Source organism: Anomalospiza imberbis, chromosome 4 (genome assembly GCF_031753505.1).
Source record: "Anomalospiza imberbis isolate Cuckoo-Finch-1a 21T00152 chromosome 4, ASM3175350v1, whole genome shotgun sequence".
NCBI lineage: Eukaryota > Metazoa > Chordata > Aves > Passeriformes > Viduidae > Anomalospiza > Anomalospiza imberbis.
In genome coordinates this window covers 37,287,595-37,309,824 of record NC_089684.1, presented here as the reverse complement: position 1 = coordinate 37,309,824, position 22,230 = coordinate 37,287,595, and the positions used below count along the sequence as shown (strand labels likewise).

At 37.8% G+C, this 22,230-nt stretch overlaps 3 protein-coding genes across 7 annotated transcripts in view; 1 reads left to right on the top strand and 2 right to left on the bottom strand.

Moving 5' to 3' along the window:
• SCLT1 (sodium channel and clathrin linker 1) overlaps positions 1-6,695 on the bottom strand; it is a 29,436-nt gene extending 22,741 nt beyond the window's left edge. For 3 of the 5 annotated variants that reach the window (XR_010998297.1, XM_068187906.1, XM_068187905.1), the window contains exons 1-7: positions 6,373-6,417; positions 4,777-4,844; positions 4,065-4,117; positions 3,123-3,192; positions 2,265-2,320; positions 1,781-1,913; positions 971-1,093 (exon numbers count right to left, since the gene is read on the bottom strand). Coding sequence is in view for 4 of the 5 variants with exons in the window: in XM_068187906.1 (XP_068044007.1) it covers positions 971-1,093; positions 1,781-1,913; positions 2,265-2,320; positions 3,123-3,192; positions 4,065-4,117; positions 4,777-4,844; positions 6,373-6,400 (531 nt within the window). In the remaining variant the exon portion in view is untranslated. Of the gene's footprint in view, positions 1-970; positions 1,094-1,780; positions 1,914-2,264; positions 2,321-3,122; positions 3,193-4,064; positions 4,118-4,776; positions 4,845-6,372; positions 6,418-6,481; positions 6,507-6,616 lie in introns of those variants that run through there. The other 2 variants (XM_068187908.1, XM_068187907.1) reach the window with 2 other exon arrangements.
• The window catches only part of MFSD8 (major facilitator superfamily domain containing 8), a 336,831-nt gene that overhangs the window by 241,624 nt on the left and 72,977 nt on the right, over positions 1-22,230 (bottom strand). The gene's annotated exons all lie outside the window — the stretch shown is intronic.
• On the top strand, positions 7,351-12,565 carry C4H4orf33 (chromosome 4 C4orf33 homolog). The gene is made up of 5 exons (XM_068187917.1): positions 7,351-8,023; positions 9,360-9,420; positions 9,610-9,661; positions 9,768-9,967; positions 10,972-12,565. Exons 1-5 carry the CDS (start codon positions 7,843-7,845, stop codon positions 11,069-11,071), a joined length of 594 nt encoding a protein of 197 aa, XP_068044018.1. The 5' UTR covers positions 7,351-7,842; the 3' UTR covers positions 11,072-12,565.

The following is a 22,230-nucleotide window of genomic DNA, read 5'->3' as shown; positions in this document are numbered from 1 at the left end:
TGAAATAAAAGTTTATTTAACCGGAGAGCTGTTTTCTCTGGGAGACAAGTAGCATTTAAGAATAAAAGGCTGTTCAGCCTTGTTCTTGTCATGGTGGCATTAAAATTTAGTTACTAATAAGAAATGGAATCTGGAAGCCCTACAACAGCTACCAATGGCTCTCTATACTCTACTGTGTGAGTATGTTATTAGTAACTGACAATACAAAAAATAATCTAATATTAGAAACAGGAGCAGAAAGCTGGAACCACACAAAGACCAGAGTCCTCTTAACTATTCCTTGAAATAATTATGAAATTTGACAGAGTACAACAGCTGCACAGACACTTAACTATTTCTCAGAAAAGATCACCCCGCCAAAGGTGAACTCAATACCACAAAAAAAACCCAAAAATCAGTAAAAAAATATTTGAGGTGAGCTGCAGCTGTGCCCACAAATCAAGTGTGTTTGAAAATAGAGAGGAAATATTAAAATAATTTGTAGGTTCTGTCCTAGAAATACATGTAACAAAGTACATAAATGCATCAAGTTTCTATTAGTTCTTCACACACTGAGCATCTTGCCATAGCTCATCAGAGGAGTACAACTTTTCTAAGCATTTCCTGAAAGGCCTTCCCCAGATTCAGCAGAAGAAAAACAGGCTGCTAAATGCAAACTAGCATTAGACAAAGACTAGTGAATTTGATTTTTTTCACCAGTTTACTTCTTTACTGAATAACAGCAGAAAATGGTGACTACTTTTCCAGCTATTCAAACACAGGAAGACAGATAAAGAAAGACTTTCACCTCAGAATTCAGAAATCTTAAGCAACTTTTTCAGATGTTCTACTGTCCTGAAGATTTCCGACCATGTAATTCAAACACAGGATTATTTATATGCACATGCATATTTTGTGTATGTGTGTGTATATATATATATATATAGAGGTATATGAAAACAAAAAAAGAACAAAAAGAAATGAAAATTACATTCTGCTTTTTCCTTTCAGCTATGAGAACGTGTGTTTTAGTCAGGCGCTCCTGGTACTGCTGCTGAAGTCGGTCATGCTCCTGTGACAACGTCTGCCAGCGCTCAACTGCTTGGTCTTTTTCCTAATTTATAGAACAATAATCTATTACAGCACATTTGTCTTCATCTGTCATTGTCTAAATTGACAGGTCTTAACTTCTATTTTGAAGAAATGCCATTACCTATATTTTTCTATGCATGTATTTTTTTAAAATTTAAATTCAAGTGCCAAAAAACAGGCACTTGGAAGTTCAAATTCCACTTCCAGTTTTTTGCCCTTTTTTTTTTTTGAAGAGCTCAAACTGTCACAGGTCTTTAAGGTAGGCCTGCAGTATAGATACTATTCAAGTACCAAAATTCAATTGATATGTTGTAACAAACTGAACAAAATTCGCTTGTGTTTTTACATTTAGATACTATTTTCTACATCCCACACTTCCCTCCTCATATCAAATTACAATAGTTTTGATTAAAATGACAAGCTACTACAAAACCTTGAATTGAACGAAATATTTCATGGAGTTGCTGATCATGAATTCGACATACAGATCAAGTCAACTTGATATAATTACTGACAAAAATTAATATTAAAAACTTATTTTATTAATCTAGGAAAGATGTTTCTTCAATCTTTGAGTTCAAGAGGGGCTCAGACAGCCTCAAGGAACTCTGAGCAAATGATTTCTGAATCAAGAAATAAAACAGCCTCCCCCAATCTGCCAAGGCACAATAAGAGAAATAAAACAATAGAAATGTTTTATCTCACACACTTGCTTTGCCAGCCGTAGTTCCTCTTGAAGGGTTCTCACTGTGCCTTCATCTGCAGGAATATCAGTTTCCAGATGCACAAAAGGAAGAGCCTCCAGTTGCTTCTCAAGAGGCTCTTTCAACTCTGCATGCAGCCTGAAATTCAAAGAACTAAGTTCAGCAAGGTATTTCTTTAAACAACAGAAATATACTCTGCCTTCCACCTGTACATACTACTTCCTTCCAAGTCAAATTTAAATCTATTAAATTGTGATCTGTAAACAAAATGGACAGTTTGAAATAGTTTCACATCTAGTTAGTGACATGGTAAAATCTCCTACACCTGGTGTTGTAATCTTTATCAAGTACTTCAAGACTCTAACATTAGGATCCTGAATTTACTTAGTAGAAGGTTTCAAAGATTTCAAGATCCTAGGAAAAAAAAGCTTTTTAATGTTTAGAAATTATTTGAAACAGTAGTAGCAACATGGCAGTGCAATTATTTACCGTTCATTTTCCTTGGTGACTTCTTCCAGTTTTAGCTTCATCTCACCCATTTGTGCCTGACACAAAGACATTCAAGAGTAAGCACTCATTTAAATTACACAAACTCTGTTAACACTGTCATCCTGTATTTCTGTCTGAAACTGTAAAAGATGGACAATTTAATCCAACACAATACAGTAAATGAAAGTCAATTGCATTTTTAAGGCAAGTCACAGCATGCCACTCGAATTTAATGGCTGCCAAGTCCTGTTACACCTCAGCATTTGGAAGTTATTATGGACATTACACTTAACCTTTTGAAATTCTTATGGCTCTTACAGATTGATTTTTAATTAACTGAAGTTTTTAGGGGTAGAGTGGATAACTTATCTTTTATGCTGCAATTATTTGATGTAAGCTTAGGAATTAAATTAGGAGAAGCTCAAGTTATATGAGCCAAACTGGCTGTTTTGTTTACTAGTGCAAGGAAGCCATAGTGCTTCAGTTGCCTCCTGAAATTGATCAGCCTGCAAGACTATTTGCAAAATCCTTATGATGGACAGATCAAATTAATTAAGTGCATTAAACCAAAAGCAGTGTGTAACTTCTGCATGAAGATCACAAGGAAAAATTGCTTTCTTTTTTAATATCACTTATGTTTTCAGTCATATGAAAGCAAGACGGATCCCTTCCACCTCAACCCCCAGGATTACACTGCTGCAATTTGGACAATCTCCCAACCTTTTCACAGAAGCTCTCCATTCATCCCTTTGAGACAGCCTGCAGTCCAGCAGCTTTGTGAAGCGTGACAAAACTAGTGCCCAACATATTCACACCCCTAAAAGAAGGTACAGTCTGAAACGTAGGGAATGCCCATACCTGATAAAGTTGCAGCTGTTCTCTCATTTCCTCCACGTGCTTTCCATACTCTGTGATTAGAGCTGAAAAGCTAGTAAGTTGAAAAACACGATCAGAATGAGCTTTGGAAATGCTGAAATGCTCTGATAATTAACTAGTTTTAAAGAATTCTTAATCTAGAGGCCAGAATAGAGCAGTCACTTTTCTTGAGTTCCAGGCTTGACATTCCCCAGAATCAAATGAACAAATTTAATCACTACTTTTAAATAATGATCATTAACAGCAAGGGTCCTATATAACAGAAATAAAACATATAATGGAACATAATAAATGACTATTAATACAATATTAATATTTTTAATCGATTCACACAGAATCCCAAATACTAAAAGACTAGACTTCATTGCTGCTTTCACATACAATAGTAAAGTGGCCTATAAGACAATGCAGAACACTGTACTTCAACATTTTCTCCCTCCTAATATCTTCATAACTGACAGCAATTCTCTGAAGATCCTGTATTAAAAGCTAACAAGAAAAGCTAGATTATTTTTGTAAAAGGAAATTACAGTGACCATGAAACCATTTACTGATAGACAACTCTTAATGAAGAGTGTCAAAAAAACATTTTTAAAAACATCCTCCAATCTCAACAGGCAGCAGTTACCTGTGTTACCTAGATCAGTGTAATCTTACCAGAACTTTTGTTTATTCTCTTGAAACTTTGATTAGAAATTCCTTCATTCATCTCTCATCCTTTATTTTACAGCTTGTGGAAGCAAAGTCAGTAATTTAATTTACTGAATAAACACAATACCACCTAAAAACAACTATTACAGTAACATTTCTACAGACACATGTATACAAGACCCAGTGCGCCTGGATATTTACACTCCTATGAGCACATGACACTTTCTTTCAAATACACTGCAGTATTCCCACTTATCACTTGGAATCAGCTACCTTTGGTCCGTCATCCTGGATCCTGATGTGCCATCACCACCAAGGGTATGTTCCTATAATGGAATAGTGATTTACTCATTAGTAATTGCACATAAACATATGTGGTTTTAAACTTTCATATGAAACCCAAAACTGTCTGTACTGTAATCTGTACACAACATGCCACAGAATCACTTTCAGGTTTATGTTCAAAACCCCTCAAATGTTAGCCCAATATGAAAAAATAATGATTTTTTTTTTCCTGGACATGCTCTGATCTAAAGCATAATTACATCTAAGGGAAAATCAACCCAATCTTAAAAGAACAAGCATGGGTTTGTCTAAGTGCTTGGCTCATTTCCATGCATCTCAGCATCAGGAAAGCACTGAAGCCCTAGCTTCTGCACAAGCTTTCAGACAGGCTTATGGTACCCAGCACAAAAAGGTACCTCAACAGGACACCAATCTCTTAGGAAAGGGAAGGCTATAAAAGTGAAAAAGTGTACTGAATTAGAAATCAAGTGCTCTTTCAGGGATAAAACTTTCAGAAATTCACTAAAAATACCCTAATTCAGTGTTAGGGCAGGTTTTTTCTGCTGTTGCTACTTTGTATGATGGACCCAAAACAGGACCAGACAACACTGAAGTGAGCTGTGCTCCATATTTGGAAAGTTGTTTATCACAAAACATAATCAAGAAAACTCTTGCTACTTCCATCCCCAAGTTCACATACCTGCTCAGCAGAAATTTGCAGAACCTCATTTGTTTCACAGTGTCCAACTGCCATTTTTAGCCTCTGATCTGAAAAACACCGTGTTTGAGAATCATGGCTATAACAGGCATCTATCTACATAAATGGGACTGGCAGTCAGAAATATATTTAAGAATATAAGGCTTTGAGGGCAAAAAAAAGCTTCTAAAATTCGTCTATTTAGCACAACTGTTTAAAAAAATCCAGGACTTGAAAAAACCTACAGGAACTGTAATAATAATATCAATGAGTTCCATTCCTGTCGCATTCCGTTTTCTTAAAGAATTATTTTTGTTTTGTAAGAATCTGAGTAACACTTTTGTAACTGCAATGGGTAACAAAGAGGAAAAAAGAAGTGGGGAATACAATGGCTATATTTTGATTTAAACAACTTCTTGTCTATTTTTCTTTACATACATCCCATTGTCTTTTACTAGTTCTCAACTTCTACAGGAGGATATAGGAAAGACAGTGGGGATAGAAAGGAGGTAATAGCAAAGGAATGCCAGGAAACAGGAAAGCTGCTGCACTTACAAGCCGAAGGATGTAAATGCGAGATGCCAAAGGTGCAAAAAGGGACAGATTTTAAACATCGCTGATAGAAGCTCACTTGCAACAGTAAAGCATTAAATACATTCTGAAACAAGTTCAGCATGTATCACAAAAGTATGTAATGGAATGGAGGATTATTATTTGTAGGTCCGGCTACAAATATTTCAAAAAGAATTCAGGTAAAACTCAACCTTCTTTACAGCTACATATTTAACACAACAAACACTCTACAACATTCTCTACTGATCGGAAAGAGAATCTCTTTTCAGATGTACTATACATATTCAGTGTTTTAGAACTTTATTTCATATTCATGAAGCAAGAGAAACATTAATCCATGTACCAGGCTCAGAGTAGGCCTAAAACAACTTAGGGCTCACCTGGCATAGAAGCCAACTTCAAATCTTGTCCTGTGAAAATATATAATTTTTTTTTTTTTTTAAGGATTAAACTATTTGATAGGAAAGGGATTTCACCATTTCACAGTGATTTTAATCTGAGTTCTACTTAGATTCTCAAGATTTACAAAATAAGCTACAGCCAAAAAAATACATATGAAAGGGCAACATTCCAGTATTTGAAAAAACCTAATTTTTTCACATCACAGAATAATAAATACTCTTGCAAAGCACAAGAAACATACAAATTTTTGAACCAGAATGACCGTGTTATCTCAGACAGAAACTTTTCTGCTACTGAAATCCTTGCAATCAAAAGCTGGTCTTTCACCTTTGCCACCACACGGAACTTGGTGCCCAGTGAAATTCTGAGGTTTGAGCGATGGAGCTGCAAACGCTGCATGCACCGTGTCCTGCTCCTGCTGCCGAGTTCTCCTGCAGCACTAATTAGGGACAGTGACATTCCCAGGGACAAAGCGCCTACCCCATCTCCAACTTCCAGGAAAAGAAACTCAGCAGAAGCAAATTTGTTTGGCCAGTTATTTTGCTGGTGAGTAACTGAGATGTACTCTGATTAGGCCATGTTAAGTCATATTAAACCCAGCAAGTAACACATAATTAAAAATACCGATTTTAGTCCGTAAAGCAAATTTCATTAGTAACTGGAAAGAGAGCTTTCAAGTGAAGCTAAAGCGTTAAGGAACGCCGTGGTTTCATAACTAAAGAACCATTCATACAAAAACGCATGTGTTTTTGGCCATCAGCCTCATTAGCAGCTTTTAATTGCTCGTGTTTAGCTAACTAAAAGCACTACCCATGCTGCTCCTCACTGGGAAGGCTACGGAACACAAACCCTCACTGCCAACACTCACCTGGCCGTGCCTCGTTCCCGGCTTTCCCCAAGCAAACGCCACGAAGCCGCGGGGGGGAAAGCGGCTTGTCCGGCTGGAGGGGAGGGGAGGGAAGGAAAGCCGGACAGACCCGTGCCGGAGGAGCGCAGGCGGCAGGAGCTCGCCGGGGCGGGACGCGCTCCCCTCACCCGCCGGTGCCCCGGGGCGGGGGCAGCGGGGAGAGCCGCCCCTCCGCTCCCTGCCCAGAGCCCGGTGCCAGCCCCGCGGCTCGGCCAGGACGCAGCCCCGGTGCCGGCACAGCCACGGCCGGGCCAGGGCCCCGCGGAGTCCACTCGCAAGCGCCGAGGGCCGGGGCGGGCCCGGCCGCTCCCTCCGGGCCGCCCGCAGCGCCGCCCCCGTGACGTGGGGAGCGGACATGGCGCGGCGCTGAGGCGGGGCCGGGAGAAGCGCCTCGTTAAACTTTCCTTGCGGGGCTGTGCGTTAAGGAGAGGCGCTTAAGCTTCCCTGCGGGGAAACAGTCAGGTTGTGGCCGCAGTAGCAGAGCGGGGAAGCGGGAGCGGTGCGGAGCCCTGTGGGAGGTGCTGCCTGTCGGAGGCTGTAGGCGGCGGGCATCGGCCACTTCTCCCGGGGAGCCAGCGACGAGAGGAGAGGACACAGCCCGCGGCTGCGTCTGCGGAGGGCCAGGCTGGACTGCAGGAATAATTTCTGTATAGAAGGGGTGATTCGACTTTGGAACACCGTCCCTGGAGGTGTTTAAGGAAAGGCCGATTAGCGGTGACTGCAAATGAAAGCTCTAGCTAGTTGCTTCATTTCCTTGTGTCTCAAACATTAAAAGTTTTCCCCAGTCTGTTTTTCTGATGTTACCAAATCCTCTAAATTCATGTAGTGGAGATTGTTTTGTTTATCTGTCCTCTTGATAAATGTTTCTGGTGGTTTTGGAAGGTATTTATGTAGATTTATGTTTGAAAAGCCTTAAGCTTCATAAGACTTCAGAGTAATTTGTAGCCCTGCGGGTATAAACACTATGAGAAACAGCATTTATGTAACTGTTTATTTAGTTTTTTTACAAAGCTAGTTTGTTTCAGTTCTGATGTCTATAAACATGATTTGGTAATTGAGTTTGTACCAAAGTGTGTTTTTTTGTATTTTGTGTTTTTCCTGGCCAACCAAACGGCAGTTCGTGCGCCGATGGAATCTGAGATCTTCTTTGGCAGAACTTTCCTTTCTCAGTTGTGCAGTGTCTGAAGATGGAATTTCGAATTAAACACACGTGGAATGGTTTGCCCGTGAGCCATGAGCCGGTTACGATTGGGCTGAGGCCGGATAGCGCAGGACTGCTGATGGAAGTTCATGCTCCTTTCTTTAATGACCCTCCAGCACCACCCGGAGAGCCAGGGAAACCTTTTGGTGGACTGTGGGACTATGAGGGTAAGTGTAACTCTTCTCCTACAAATGTATCTGATTTCTCTAGACACTGATGTTGCTCTGTATTTGAAATGCCTGGTTTTTTTTTTTTTTTTTTTTTTTTTTTTTTTTTTAAGAGGCTTTTTAATCTGTGATAGTTGTTTTTTTCAGAAAACCCCCAAAACTAGAGTTCAGTGATCTGGGTTGATTTCAATAATTTTGAAGTTGACTTCCTGATCCTGTCAATAGTATATGCACTCAAACTTAGTTTTTGGGTTACTGATACAGCTTGTGAAGTATCAGAGGCGTGACGTATTTGAACATCAAAATAATTTTGTGGCATATATATTTAAATGCCCTTGCAGAAGGAGAAGTGAGATCTTTAAAGACAGATTCTACTTTTACTTTAAGAAGTTAAGTGTTTTAATCATTTTTCCAAAGTGCCTTTAAGGAAGAGGAAGGTGTGAAACACAGAAATTATGCCTCATGAAGCGCAATTCAAAATTGTAGCCAAATGAAATGGGGAAAACTCTCATAGTAGTGCTGGGTATTTTCTCCTTTCCTGTCATTTTTACCTATTGCTTTGAGTAATGCAAGAATTGAATATTTCTAGCAGTTCCTTACTTCCTGATTATTGAGCTATTCTGATTCAAGCTCTAGTAAAATACTATTAACACCTCTTTGGCGTTACAGTAAATATGCTTAAGTAAAATTAAATAAAAGTATCAGTCGTATCATAATTCTAACTAAAGTTTTCTACTAATGTTGCTGTGAGAAGCACCGTTATAATTTTACATGAGAAACACCATTGTAGTTCTACCTTGTGTTCCTGAAATGTGATTCAAATGTCATAGGCAGCTTTCAAGTACACCTGGGACTGTAATCCCCTGTCCAAAATATCCCTCTACAGGGAAAAACCATTGAAGAGCTAAATGCTTTCTTATGATTTCTGAGATTTAACAGTTTTAGTTATGGGGTATATGCCCTGCTCTGAATATATGATCCTCTTATTTTCCTGCTGCCTCAAAGTGAGTGTTTTCAAAACTGAAATTGGTAAAGCTAATAAAGTCAGTACAGTACTTTACAAAGCTCTTTGTGATCACAGCAATTAAAATAAGAGCTCCTGAAGCTGGAATTGTGACACAATATTTTGAATATTTGGGTTATAGTTACTGTGTATGTGTCAGTAGCAAGTCAGGCTCTGGCATGGCACAGGTCAAAACCCATGAAAATTGAGTTGTATTAATGGGATATGAAAATCTCAGGATATTACAGAATAGTTAAAATAAAATACTGACAGCTTGGGGTTTTTTTTTGTTTGTTTTTTTTTTGTTTGTTTGTTTGTTTTTGTTTTTTTCAGTGGTAGAAGCATTCTTTCTGAGTGACAGAACTGAGCGGTATTTAGAAGTTGAGCTTTGTCCGTAAGTACAGCACTGAAAAGGACCCAAATGTTAATTTACACTTGCAGTTGTAATGCTTGTGAGACACATGTATGAGAGGGACTAGACACAGAAATTGTGTCAGTATGGGGAATGTACATATTTGTGGTGGTATAATGCACTAACAACTGGACATAATTTTAGGAAAACTGTGTTCTGATTCTTTGACAGCCATGGACATTACTTACTGCTGCTGCTTGCTGGCAGAAGAAAAGCATGGAAAGTAAGTGGTCAAGTACATTCATAATGACTTTTATTTACCTACTTTCTGATCAGAAGATGGCCAATACCTTTTTTTTTTTTTTTTTTTTTTCTCCCTCCTTTAGCAGGAAGACCTTCCTTTGGAGTTTGAAGTGACCAGAATGAAAACCAAATGGGAGGGTAAAGCTCTTCTTCCTTGGAGTTATTTTCCACCATGCACTGACAAGTTCAATGCATTTGCAATTCATGGCTCAGGAGAAAAGAGAAAATATGAAGCACTTTATCCCGTGCCTCCACACCAACTGCAGGAAGGACAAGAACCAGATTTGTAAGCATAAAATGAGCTCTTGAGTGAAATGGTTGTGCTGTTGTTGGAATGCTTAAAAAAGCTGATCTGGTTTTTGGATTGAGTGCCCCTAGTATTTTTATTGTAGTACTTAGCTCTGGGTCCACTGGTGCTGTAATTGTATAAAGCATTGTAATTGGTGCTTGGTTTGCATGCTAGGTGCATAGAAAATTATACATTCTGTACCATTAGTATCTGCTTTTATCACCTTCCTCATCTAAATCATGGGTAGGTTGTTCTACTTTCCCTTCTTGACTTCACATCTTCTTGAATTACCATTTAGTGGTAATTTCACCAGATACATTTCCTGTAAATCTCTTCTGCTCCTCCCCTACTGTCCTAAAAGCTTTCACCTCTACAGATGGTTCCATGCTATAGAAAAAAATTGAAAAGGCAGACTAAACTAAAAAAAAAAAAAACATTAAAGGATACCCAGTATCAATAGCAAAAACAGACAATTCGGATTTTTAAATTGTGCTTTGGGCCTGTTTATTTTCTTTTCCTGTGAGGCAGAGATGATCTGGTAAAACCTGTTACTCCTGGGCATTTTGTATAAATGAACCAGCTCTAGAAGACACACTATAGCTCTTAAAAAACTTGTCACACAACATACAGTCATGGTGAGATAGGGTAAATTTTAGATAAATTGCCCTTTATTCACTTTATTTAAGAAAAAATTAGCTTCTGCAACTGTATATTTTAAAAAAATGAGCTATTGCTAATAAAACACATCAGTGTTCTGTGACAAATGGATGTTTTTATTTCTCAGTATTGAACTGGAGAATGGCTGTAATACCTTTTAAGAAGGAATTCTTCCTATAGTAAGAAATAATTACTTTCAAAATAAACGCCTTGTCTTTTTTCAGATGTTGGTAGCAGATGAAATGATGTGGAGAGACTTGCTGATTTCATTACTCTCAGTTTGTCTTTGCTCTTACAGGTAACTACAAAAGTTAGGACTTTGTTTATTTCTCTTTTGTTTGCAGTCACCGTTTGGAATTTTTCAAAGACTTGAACCTGAAAGAACTAACAGGAGAAGACTGGAAGCAGCCTGAATCAGATATATGGAAATCTCTCACTAAGTGAATGGATTGAGGCATAAATTTTTATAATATTGAAGTTGGCTGAAGCTGTGTGGAAACAACTTCCTCATTCTGAGCAGAGGTTGTAAGATACCAAATTAGCAAGGTTTTCCTTGTCACCAAAATCATGAATCAGTCTGAAAATCAACTGCAAAATGCAAACTGCATGTGGATCTGTTGATTCTAAATGTATGAATGGCTTGGAGTTTTTCATCTGTGCAAGAGATGAATCTGCTGCTACCAGTGAAGGAAGAAAAATGTGCTGAAATTGCAGCTGTGCTTTTGTGAGAGCTCTGAAGTCTGACAAGGCCAATACCTGGATTGAATCTGTTGGCTTTCTATAGTTGCTGCATTTCTGCTGTATTTTCACTGCTGCTTGTTTCTTTGTTGACTACTGCATGAGATCCATATGTGCCTAGATTTTTTGCTTACAATTAGGAGGAATAATGTAGCTATCATGGATTTTGGAAGCTCAGTACTTGCCCTGCAAGAGGCATAACACTGCCCTTTCCTGTATGTTCCTGTGCCTGAAGTTTTCCCTTGCTTAATGCTGAAGGGGGAAGTTACCCTGTCTCACAGACCTCTCTGTGGAGTTCCTAATGGTGTTTAGGTGCAGAGGATAGATTTACAAAAGGTTTTATGTATTTCAGGTGAAGTTTCTGGGACAAATCATGTTTAGTAAAATCTTTTGGTATAGTTGTGTGCCAACAGGTTTTTTCTAAGACTTGTCACATCACTTTAAGAATTCATCTCACATGTCTAAGTATTTTTTTTTCATGCCACTGAGGGCTGGAGATACTCTAGGTGTATATTTTCTGTGGTTGAGCATGAGTCATTTTAACAACAGTGACTATTCTTAGGTGGCAACATCCAATCTGTAAACCCTCACAAGATTTACAAATCATATGTTCCTTTTTTTTTTTTTTTTGTCTAGTTTAGAAGTTGTTGCTTGATTGTGGCTGCTGATTTAATCTTGTATAAATTAGCTTAAAAAATGTGAAGCTTGCCCACTAACGAGATCCTTGCTAGTATGCAGTAATAAACACATTCTGATGGTCCTATTTGCTTTGTTGTCTTTCAGTTTAACTCTAGCTGTAAGTTCTGCCTGAGAAGCAAAGAAGGTGGGAATATCCCATCTTTGTGAAGAACATCTCGGCATGGTTCATATCTGAGGTAGCATGTTCACAGTTTTTGTTTAGCATTAGCTTTGTTTAGCCCTTTGTGCTTCCAGTTTTATAGAACCGTGCTTTCAAATTTGAAGATATTAGGCTTTTTCTGTGGCAGACTTTGGCATGTCAGTGCACTCTGCCATCCAATTGCTTTTGCTCTGTTTCAATTAGACAATATAGGTTCCTTGCTGTAAAGTGCCATCTGTTGAAAACTCTAAGTATTGTACATTCAGTTGTTTGGCTTCTTTTCTACCTTCTATCCATGTACAGTTTTCTAAAAAATGACATCAGTCTGAAATATTGAGTAATTCAATAGATGTTGAATAAAGAATCCTCTAGACATTGACATCTCAAAGCTGCTTTGAAAATTATAGTTAAAACAAAAATGCTATTTTGCAAAATTTCTAGGCTTTTTTTTTAAATAGTTTGTCAAAAAACTGTGTGCAAAGATTCAAAACAGGCTTACTGCTTTTCTCACAAAGGTTATTTTCATATGAGGAATGATATTTTTTATGTAAAGGACAGTAAATAAAATTTTTTATTCATATCTTGTTCTTATATACATTTCTTTCTACTTCAAACTGATTGCTTCAGATTTGGCTCTGGATGCAAATTATGAACTTGGAGGGAAATAGATGATTTTCCCCAAATAAGTAATTTAAAGTAAAACCATTGTCTTTGCGGTACGAAATGCAAATGCTAGGTGCTCCAGAAAATGGAAATTACGTTTGCACTCCCAAAGACCTTGTTTTTTATGCTTCTTGCCACTAGGTGGGAGGAGAAGGTTGTCTAAACTGTGCCTTGGTGCTGCTAGCCTAGTTATCCATAACCAGGTCTATTCCTTCTGGCTGTATCCTTGATTTTAGAAAAAGGATATTTCAGTAAAGCTTATTTTATTTATTTGAGACATCTTGGTTTTAAGAAACCCTTGTCATGCTGTGCAGTTACAGTTCTAATGTTTGCTTTCCTGCAAAATAATTTTGAGATAAAACCAACAGAAGATAAATTCCACAAGGTGTCAGTCAATCTGTAGTATAAAAACAGTTTTGCGATGTCCAAATGATTTAAATGCTATTCTGGATTAAATTTTTTTTGCAAATGATTTGGATAGTCTCTGGCTAACTTTCCCAAAAGGCTGTTTTGAATTCTGAAGGAATTTATTTCGCTTAATGCAGCCTGATTTGTGAGAGGTGGTACACCCCTTCAAGGGTGAGACTTCAGTGGTTTGAACAACCTGCAGTGAAACAACATGAAAACTGTGGCTTAAGAGGGACAGAAAATTATTTTTCTTCAATACAAAAATGCAAAAAAAAAAAAAAAAAGTTTATGTAAAGAAAACTTGAATGGTAATGCTTGTTAATGGTAGATGTGATTTGTACCTTAAATACAAAGCTGGAGCAACTTAGGCTGTCAGGTAACATCTAATATTTCTTGTAATGATCCTGCACGTTTTTGGGGCTTTTTTCGATGCAAAGCTCTTAACAGGAGTAAAATTTTGCTCATGTGTTTGTGTACTTTTAAATATTTTTTTTGGCATGCCAGGTCAGATATTAGAGCTAGGAAACTCTACTCTGATTCAGGACTACATACATTTTGATTGCTATGGCTGATACAGCTACTGCATTATCTGCTCTAGTTATTAGGTACATGAGTGAGTTAATATTTGTACTGCCCAGCACCATGATGATAAGTTACTGCTGAATGTGATGTTGAGTACTATGTTGCTTGCAGTTCCTTTTTTCAAGGCTGTTTTGTGCCTCTGAAAGGCACAGAACAGAATGTTTTGTTGTGTTTTAAATTCTGACCATGTAAAAATCCTTTTGGAATGTTAATGGCACAGTGCATAATTTGCTGCACGTAAAATTTAAAAGTATTCTTCCCTGGTACCAGGGCAATCTCTAAAGTGGAATTCATTGCATTTAATTATGGTACATTTAGAACAATGGTGCTGAAATTTGATAGTTAACCTGCATTTATTTAGTTGGTGATTCCTTTATTTTTTCTTTTGATGAGTGCTTTAGTTTGCTGCAGTGTCTCTGAGCAGTGCTTCAGCAAAAGTACAGGGAAGTGCGTTAAGCCTGATTCATTTGCACAGGTTGGATAAACAGCTGTGTATAAACATATAAACAGCCTCAGTGAGATCAATACAACACTTACCATAAACTGTGTTTCAGTTAGGCCTTTTTTCATCTACTTGTCTGTTGAAATTAGTATTGTCAGGAGAATTCTGTACTATCCAAGCTTGTTTTCAAGGTGCTGCTTCTTTTCATTCTGTTTCTAAAGAAGAAAAAGCCTTGGCTGCAGGGGGTCTGTGGGAGGCTTTCCAGTGATGGATCAGGAGGCACTGTTTCTATCTGCACTGGCTATGAACATACCAAAATATGTTCCTGTTTCATTTTCAGGAATTATGGACTATCACAAAGTATGTGTGTAAATACTCTCTGCCAGTTATGTAGTGTATTTGCAAATACAAATGTATTTTTAAATGTGGTAGACCAGAACTGACTAAATAGTGTTAAAGTAGCTGAAGTAAACATTACTGAAGTAAAATTAAATTACCATGTCCTTGCTGCTGTTTTAAAACCAGCCCAGCCAGACTAGTCCAGTGGCTTTCTTGGAATATGGAACAGATTCTTGGGGGGGGGGAAAGGAATTTTCAGATATCACCTTTTTATAATACAGAAATTCCCTCTGTAGCGCACATTTGTTGCCAATTTAATCTTGCTTTTCATTTCATGAGTTATTTCTCTTGAACTCAGTGTCTGCAGGTAATGAAATTTATATCTTGGTGCCACTAGTAGCTGTCATAAAATTATTCATCTCTAATTCTAGGCAATGTAATTGGTTCACTTCTTGATGCTGAGTTTGCTTCCTTCAGCAAATGAAACTGTTTGGAAACTGGTACTTTCTCAGTGCTTTATAGCTTATACAAGCCATGGCATTTATATTTAATCATGTCTGGCATTTTAAAGAACTGGTTCTTGTTTTGAAATTGCATATTAGTTTCCTTAATGTTAACAGGTTGGGCTGTAACCTCTTATGCCAAGTATCTGCTTTAAACCTTTTTAATTTCAGCAAAATATTTAATGGTTTCAGAGGAAGGGTAGTTCATGATGTCAGAAGACAGAACTGTGATCTTGTACCTCCTTAAATTCCTATGACTTCTAGAATGAAATGTTGAGACTTGTTGAGAGGTCCATATTGCTAGGAGTCTTTTTGTAATTTCTGTGAAACAGCTTTTCAGAAGCTTCAGAAGAGCGCAGCTTGAGAGATGAATTCTCTGCAGAAATCTGCTGGGAGCAGGAATCCACCCCTGGCAGGTAGAATTGCCAGGGTTTGACTTTTTCAGTGGGAAGTGTTCTTTCTGCCTGGCAGGGGCAGGTTATGTGATGGGGAATGCCCTTTGATTGTGAGCACCTGCTGTTCAGGCTGGGGCTGTCTTCAGCCATGCTGGGAGCAGAGGAAGGTGATATTTCCCGTAACACTGTGTGCTTGAGAAGGTTCTGTGGACTCAGTGGGAGACTGACTGGAAAAGGTACACGGCAGAAAGATGAAGTGATGGGTTTAAAGCATATAAAATCATATTAAAGACATGGTCTCAGCATAAAATAATTTGAGTTTGGGAGTGTGACAGGATAAGCATGTGTTCTCTTTCTTACTTTTTTTTAGTTATCTACCTATGTAGAAAGGTCACTGTGCTGGATGGATTGTTGGCTGGAAGCACTGCAGCTATTATTGTAGCTGAAAAACCAGCTGAAGGAATTGTTTTGTGATTCCCTGCAGTGGTTCCTCATTACTTACAGGCTATACTAGAACTGTGTGCTAATAGCTGGGGGCAAAGCAGAGCTTCTTGCTGATGTTCTCAAAAATCTCTTGCTGAGCAAAGGTAGTGAGAAGTGGAAGAGGAAAGCTGCCAGAATTCAGGGAATTGGGAAGCTCAGACTTTGCTGTTGTGGGCTAAGTGCAAACCATAGATGAAGAGGGAATGGGAAATCTCCACATGTCTTGCTGGTAACAGATTGATTCTCTTCATGCTCTCTATAGGGTGAAATGAGAGTACAGCATAAATCATTGAATTGTTAAGGTTGGAAAAGACCTCTGAGACTGAGTCCAGCTGTTAACCTAACACTGCTGTGCTCACCACCAACCCATGTCCCCAGGTGCCACAATCACACATTTTTTGAACACTTTAGGGACTGCAGTGATACCACCACCTTCCTGGACAGCCTGTTCCAGTTTCTTGAACTGGGCAGGCAGTTCTGGTTCCTGTCTGAGCACCCTCTTAGTGAAGTTCACACGATACATGTTGTTCAGTGGAGTGTAGGATCATATAGTCATAGGCTAGAAATTAAATATAAAATGTACAAGGCTGCAGAGCACTTGATCACCCCTGAACTCTTGAGTAATTGATGCAGCAATGACTTTCTGTGCTCCTTTATATTCTTGGATATATTCTTCTTCAGTCACCTCTGCAGGCTCTTTTGTGCTGAAGACAATAGGTGAAGCCTTTATATCACGAATCACTGTTCAAACTAACACCCATCATATTTCCTTATATTCTTAGATAGGTTTGACTCTCTTATTTGTATTTTTAAATTGTTGATAAAATCTGTGTACAAAGCAAGAGTCAAGTCTTCCTTGAAGGAATCTCATACATCAAGCTCTGTCAGATTATTGTTAATATTGTTCTTTGAGTAGGAAGTGGGGACTATATTTTGTCTGTTCAGATATTGTTGATGAGATGGTCATTAGCAAAGTCTTTGGCATGACAAATGGTTTTGGATTTTAAGTGCAGGCTGCTGCCTAAAAGGAGACATCTTTATCTTGCCAGTGCTTTTGGCTTGACATGTCTTTTTGTGCTCACAGTAGAATTTTTAAGTCACAAAGTGAGTTGTTACAGACAAGGGGAATTTTCTTTGTATACTGGAATATGCTTCAGACTTGAGTCCATTTCCACATGCTGCACCTCTGAAGTGTCAAGACTTATTGAGATTTAACATTTAGGATTGGAAAAGAATGTCTGAGCTTATGAGAAGTGGATTTTTTTTTCATTTTATTTCTGCACCTGTTTAGGTATAATAGAGAAGTAAATGGACTGCTTTCCATATCAGTTAGTCTGTGTATTTGATGCTTGTGTGAGGCCCTCCAGATTAATTAGCAGGTTTAGTAAATGATACAGGAAAGACTAAGCACATTCTGCATGTGTTAGCTTCAGAGTGCCAAGTCTTTGCTTTCATCCTCCTGAGTCTACAATGCCCGAAATGCTTCAAATCCTGATGGCCTTGCTTGTAAGATGTGCAATTTATCTGGTAAAATGAGGGCTATTGCACAGATTCTGTATCACCTGCACTGATGGACTGCTTTGTGTTCACTGTAATGCGATATGATTTGTAAATAACCATTTTGGTTATTGACACCTTCTCCCTCTGTGAGTCATAGATGTATTCTGAAAATCCTCTGTAGCTTTCAACAATGTCTGGGATTTTTTTTTCTGATGAAATCTATTTTTTTCCTGATTAGCAAGACTACAAAAACCTAAGTGGAGAAGACCTTTGTCTGGAGATCTGTGCAACTTTTCTTCTTTCTGTCTTTAGCTTGTGTATCAACATTTACATCTCAAAATATTGGTTTAGCCAAAACAGCCCTTAAAAATTGCATTTTAGTCAGAAGAATTCTCTACTCCATATAAACTTAATGAAACATCTGGTTTCTATATATTTTTTTTTTTGCTCCTCTTGTGGAAAGATCATTTAATTAAAAATTGATAGTGCTAATTGACAAATGTGATGATTCCTTTAAACTGTTAAATATACTGCTATTAAAATCAGTCATTTCTAAGCACAAGTTAATGGCTAGTTTATTAGAACTACTAATTGCCTGGTTTTTCAGCAGATGTAATGAATCTAATTATGGTCATAAGGACTGGATTGTTTAAAAATAAATTGCAGGTATTATGCAAAATTAGTTTTTTGGTTTTCAGTAGGCCACACAGTGGGAGAAATTTTAGTGAACAAGTACAAAGTAAGGTATGTTTTCCCATTGCCTCTTTGAAGATTCAGGTTTGAAAGTTAGTATTCAACTGTCTGTGTCTTTTCTGACTTAGCTGTTCCTTTAGATGTTCCCTAAGCCATATCAAGAATAGAATTAATTGTGGGTGATTGTGTCTCTTCAGCATCTAATTAGAACATCCTAATTAAAAGCTGTTTTGTGAAGCCTGCTTTCCATTGGATTTGTGTTCCATGTTCCCTGAGCCCTTCAACTGCATTAGAAATCACCTAAGAATCTTAGGTCTGGTTAGAAGAGTTTGTAATTTCTGTCAGACTCTGATTTTGCTGAGTATCCATCACCAGCTTCACACAAGTGGACAACAGGAGTATGTTGAGTTTTTTTTTTTTTTAAGGATAACTTTCTTTGCTTGTGTGCCTATTGTCACCTTTTAGTATGCTCTACATGGTTGCATTTGATATCTTAGTAAGTTTTCTGAAGCAGTCTGAAGCCTTTCACATTTGCTTAAGCTCCATTAGCACTGGTATCAAAGGCTGTTTCCATATCTCCTGGTGAAAGGTTGGCAGAGTGTCAAGTGATGTGTGGATCTGAAAGGCTGGGTGTTAAAAGCCATTGCACACAGGAAGAGCTCTAATTTTGAGGAAACAAATGATGCCACCTGTTACCCAGTCTGGAATGCTGATACTTGTGATTGGCTGTGTCAGGCCCTAAGTTGCAGCGAGCCCCCCCCTGTACAGCACTGGCCTTTGAATCAAGTTGAATTGGAAAACTGAATCCAGGGAAGTCACACTAAATTTTGCAAGGAGCACAGGAGGGAATCTGTAGTAGATGATGAGACTGTAATTTCAAATGTCCATTCTGGCTTTGTTAAATCAGCTCTGTTGTTCCCAGAAAACTCTGTTAGATTTACCTTGCTATAATGATTTGCATATTGGTTGGATTTTAATTCTACAAGCATTTAGACTGAATCAAGTTTGGGCCAAATTCTGAGACTTGCTGGGCATCACCTAGATCATCTTGTGATCAGTAAAAAGTGAAATCTGGTGTTCTAATAATTGTGGATTTTTTAATTATGTAAAAATAGATGAGAACCATAATGGTAAAATTAATTTCTCTTGTATCTCTTCTTTTAATGTTTTCCCTAGTTTTTCCATGTACAGAGAGGTTTTCCAATTGACCATTGTTGTTCTTTTCACTATCGTCTCCTCTGTGATCTTTATTTCCTTCTGGTCTCTAAAACTTGTAAATTTCATTTAATTTGTTTTACTGTGCTAAAAGCAAGCACAGAAATGATACCCTTTGAGTAATAACGGGATACATCTGTACCCTTTGTAAGTTGGCTCAGGCTATCCAGTGAACCAGAAAACTGTTCTGAGAGTATCTCTTCATATTCAAGTTTACACTTAAGCTTTATGAAATACAGAGCTGATTTTCCCCTATTAATTGTCAGAAAGTCCAACCTCACTGTGGCACATTGTGCAGAATGCAAACATGTTTTTTCAGTAGCTCAAACTTACAGCTAACTGCACACTTAAGTGAGTAATAGAATGTCTTTTCCAACAAAGTACTTGATCTCATCTAAAGGGTTTTTTTTTATAAGCACATAAATATTTATCATCCACCACTTTCTGTCCTAATGGGTAGCACTTAGGTTGTTACAGGTATTGTAACACTTAACCATGCAGTAACCAAGGCTAAAGAGAGTAATTTTCCTGATTTATCTTAATGTTTTATATTTGTCTGTCATTAGAGAACATGTTTGGACAACTTCATGATTGTTCTTTGTTTTTAATGAGACTTTGAGAGAGCTGTAGAAGAAAAAAGGTAGTACTTTTATGAGCACTGTCCACAGTAAGAGTGAATTAAACATTTAAAAGGAGTCATCTTCCTGGGTGGTAGTGGCTTAGACATGGCTGTCTTGACCCAAAAGGTCCACACACACTATTTTGTAAGTTTAAAACACAGAAACTAATTTGTACCCTTGCATCAGTGTTTGATTGAAAAATCAGTGGTTTTCACTCTGAAAAGTTCAAATGGAAATTAAAAGTAGAAAAACTGATGATACCACTTAGTGCTTTGATAGAAGGCCTGCACTTCTCAGTATATCTACACACTGGGCAGATTTAGATTAAAAGGAAGGAAGAAATTCTTCACTGAGAAGTGGTTAGGCATTGGAATAGGTTGCCCAGAGAAGTTCTGGGTGCCTGACCCCTGGGAGTGTTCAAGGCTGTGGGGGATTGGGCTTTGAGCAATCTGTCTGTGACAGAGGTATTGGAATGAGATGGTCTTTAAGATCCCTCACAACCCAGATTATTCTGTGATTCTCTTTTCATTTATTCATTGAAAGCTTTTGCCACCTAAGAAGAATGAATTCTACACTATTGAATGGGAATGGAAGAATATATAACCATTTTATCCAATACCTAAAGAAGAGATGAAACTGATTCATGGACCTGATTTGTGAGTAGGAACAGTTTCTTTTTGTCAAGAAAGCAAGATTGGGCTTTACGGCCAACGTAAGTTTTTTTTTTTTCTTTTTGACTTGAATGTGTTTGGGGTTAAATTAAGAATGGAATGTCATCTGCAATAGGACCTTTTATCTAATGAGAATACAGAGCATCCTTTGTAAGCTAATTATTTGCATACAATTCCAAGGAATAAATGTTTTAGAGGAAATACTGAAGGTTTATACAAACAGGCAGAGAATATATATATATTTAGCTGTTTATATATTTACATGGGGGAACCCATTGACTTCAAAGATCCAGGTCTGATTTATAGTGTGCATTGGCCCTGATTTCAGAACTTGAGCAGAATGCTGTTGGAGACAAAACTACTGTTGGAGGTTTTCCTTCATTTTAGGCTTGGTGGTTCCATAGAACCTCAGAATTTTCTGGCTCCCTCCAGGACCCTAGGTGGTCTCTGGTTAACTCTATTAGAACACCGTTTTCTGCTCAGTCCCAGTCAAAAAATCATTTATGCTGCTTAAAAAAAAAAAAAGTATTTCGATGTGTAGCTACCTGATTGATGGGAATATAATAGCATTTACATTTGTAATGTTACACAATATTACTATACAATTGTTATTATACAATTCTGGTTTGGTTAATGCCAACAAACTCCTTATAATTACCTGCTAACTTAAAACCTCATTGTATTTAAAACAAAATTGAATTTTGCTGCCCTGAAATGTGTGTCCAATACACAGCAGTATTTGGCAACATACATATGAGGCCTGGAGTACTGTGGTAGACGTCCAAGTGACTTCATATGAAAGCCAGAGACTAAATTCTGGTTTCATCACACCTAACAGAATTTAATTTTTAAGTGGAAATTGTTAGTGGGAACTCTTAGCATTTACTTGCAGAGTGTTTTCCTATTCCTTGTTTTCATCACTAGTTACCATTTGGTGTATTTGAAAATGTTAAGTCAAAGAAGAAATCTGGGAGAGATCTGGGAGCCAACTGCCTTACTTTTGTGGATATGGATAAATCTGTTCCTACTGTCAAGTAATGACTAAAACTACATGAAAATAAACATATGATCCAGCTTGTTAAACTGTGTTGCCTCATGCTGAAAATCACAGTCAGGCAAATATTCAAGTTCTAAGGGGCTACACTTGAATACTTCTTGTGTTTTGCATTGATATAAATTCTGACTGCAGAGAGATAAGCGGGGCTTTAAACTTCTCTGCTTGGGCACAAAAAACTTTCCTGAAACAGTCCCTTAATGGAAAATACTTGAAATTATTTTCCCCAATCTTCTAAGTCGTGATGGTATTTGTAGTAAAAAGCTATAGCTTAATCTCTCAAATTCAGAGATGTGGTGGTTCATGTTCTGTTACTACAGTCTCTAAAACCATGATTTTTGTATCTATTTTGAACATTCCTAACTGCTGCCAGCTTACCCTTTCTTTAAATATGGAGTAAAATAATTTTCCAGAACATTAGTTCATTTTGCCAAACACAATTTTTATTTTTCGCTAGTC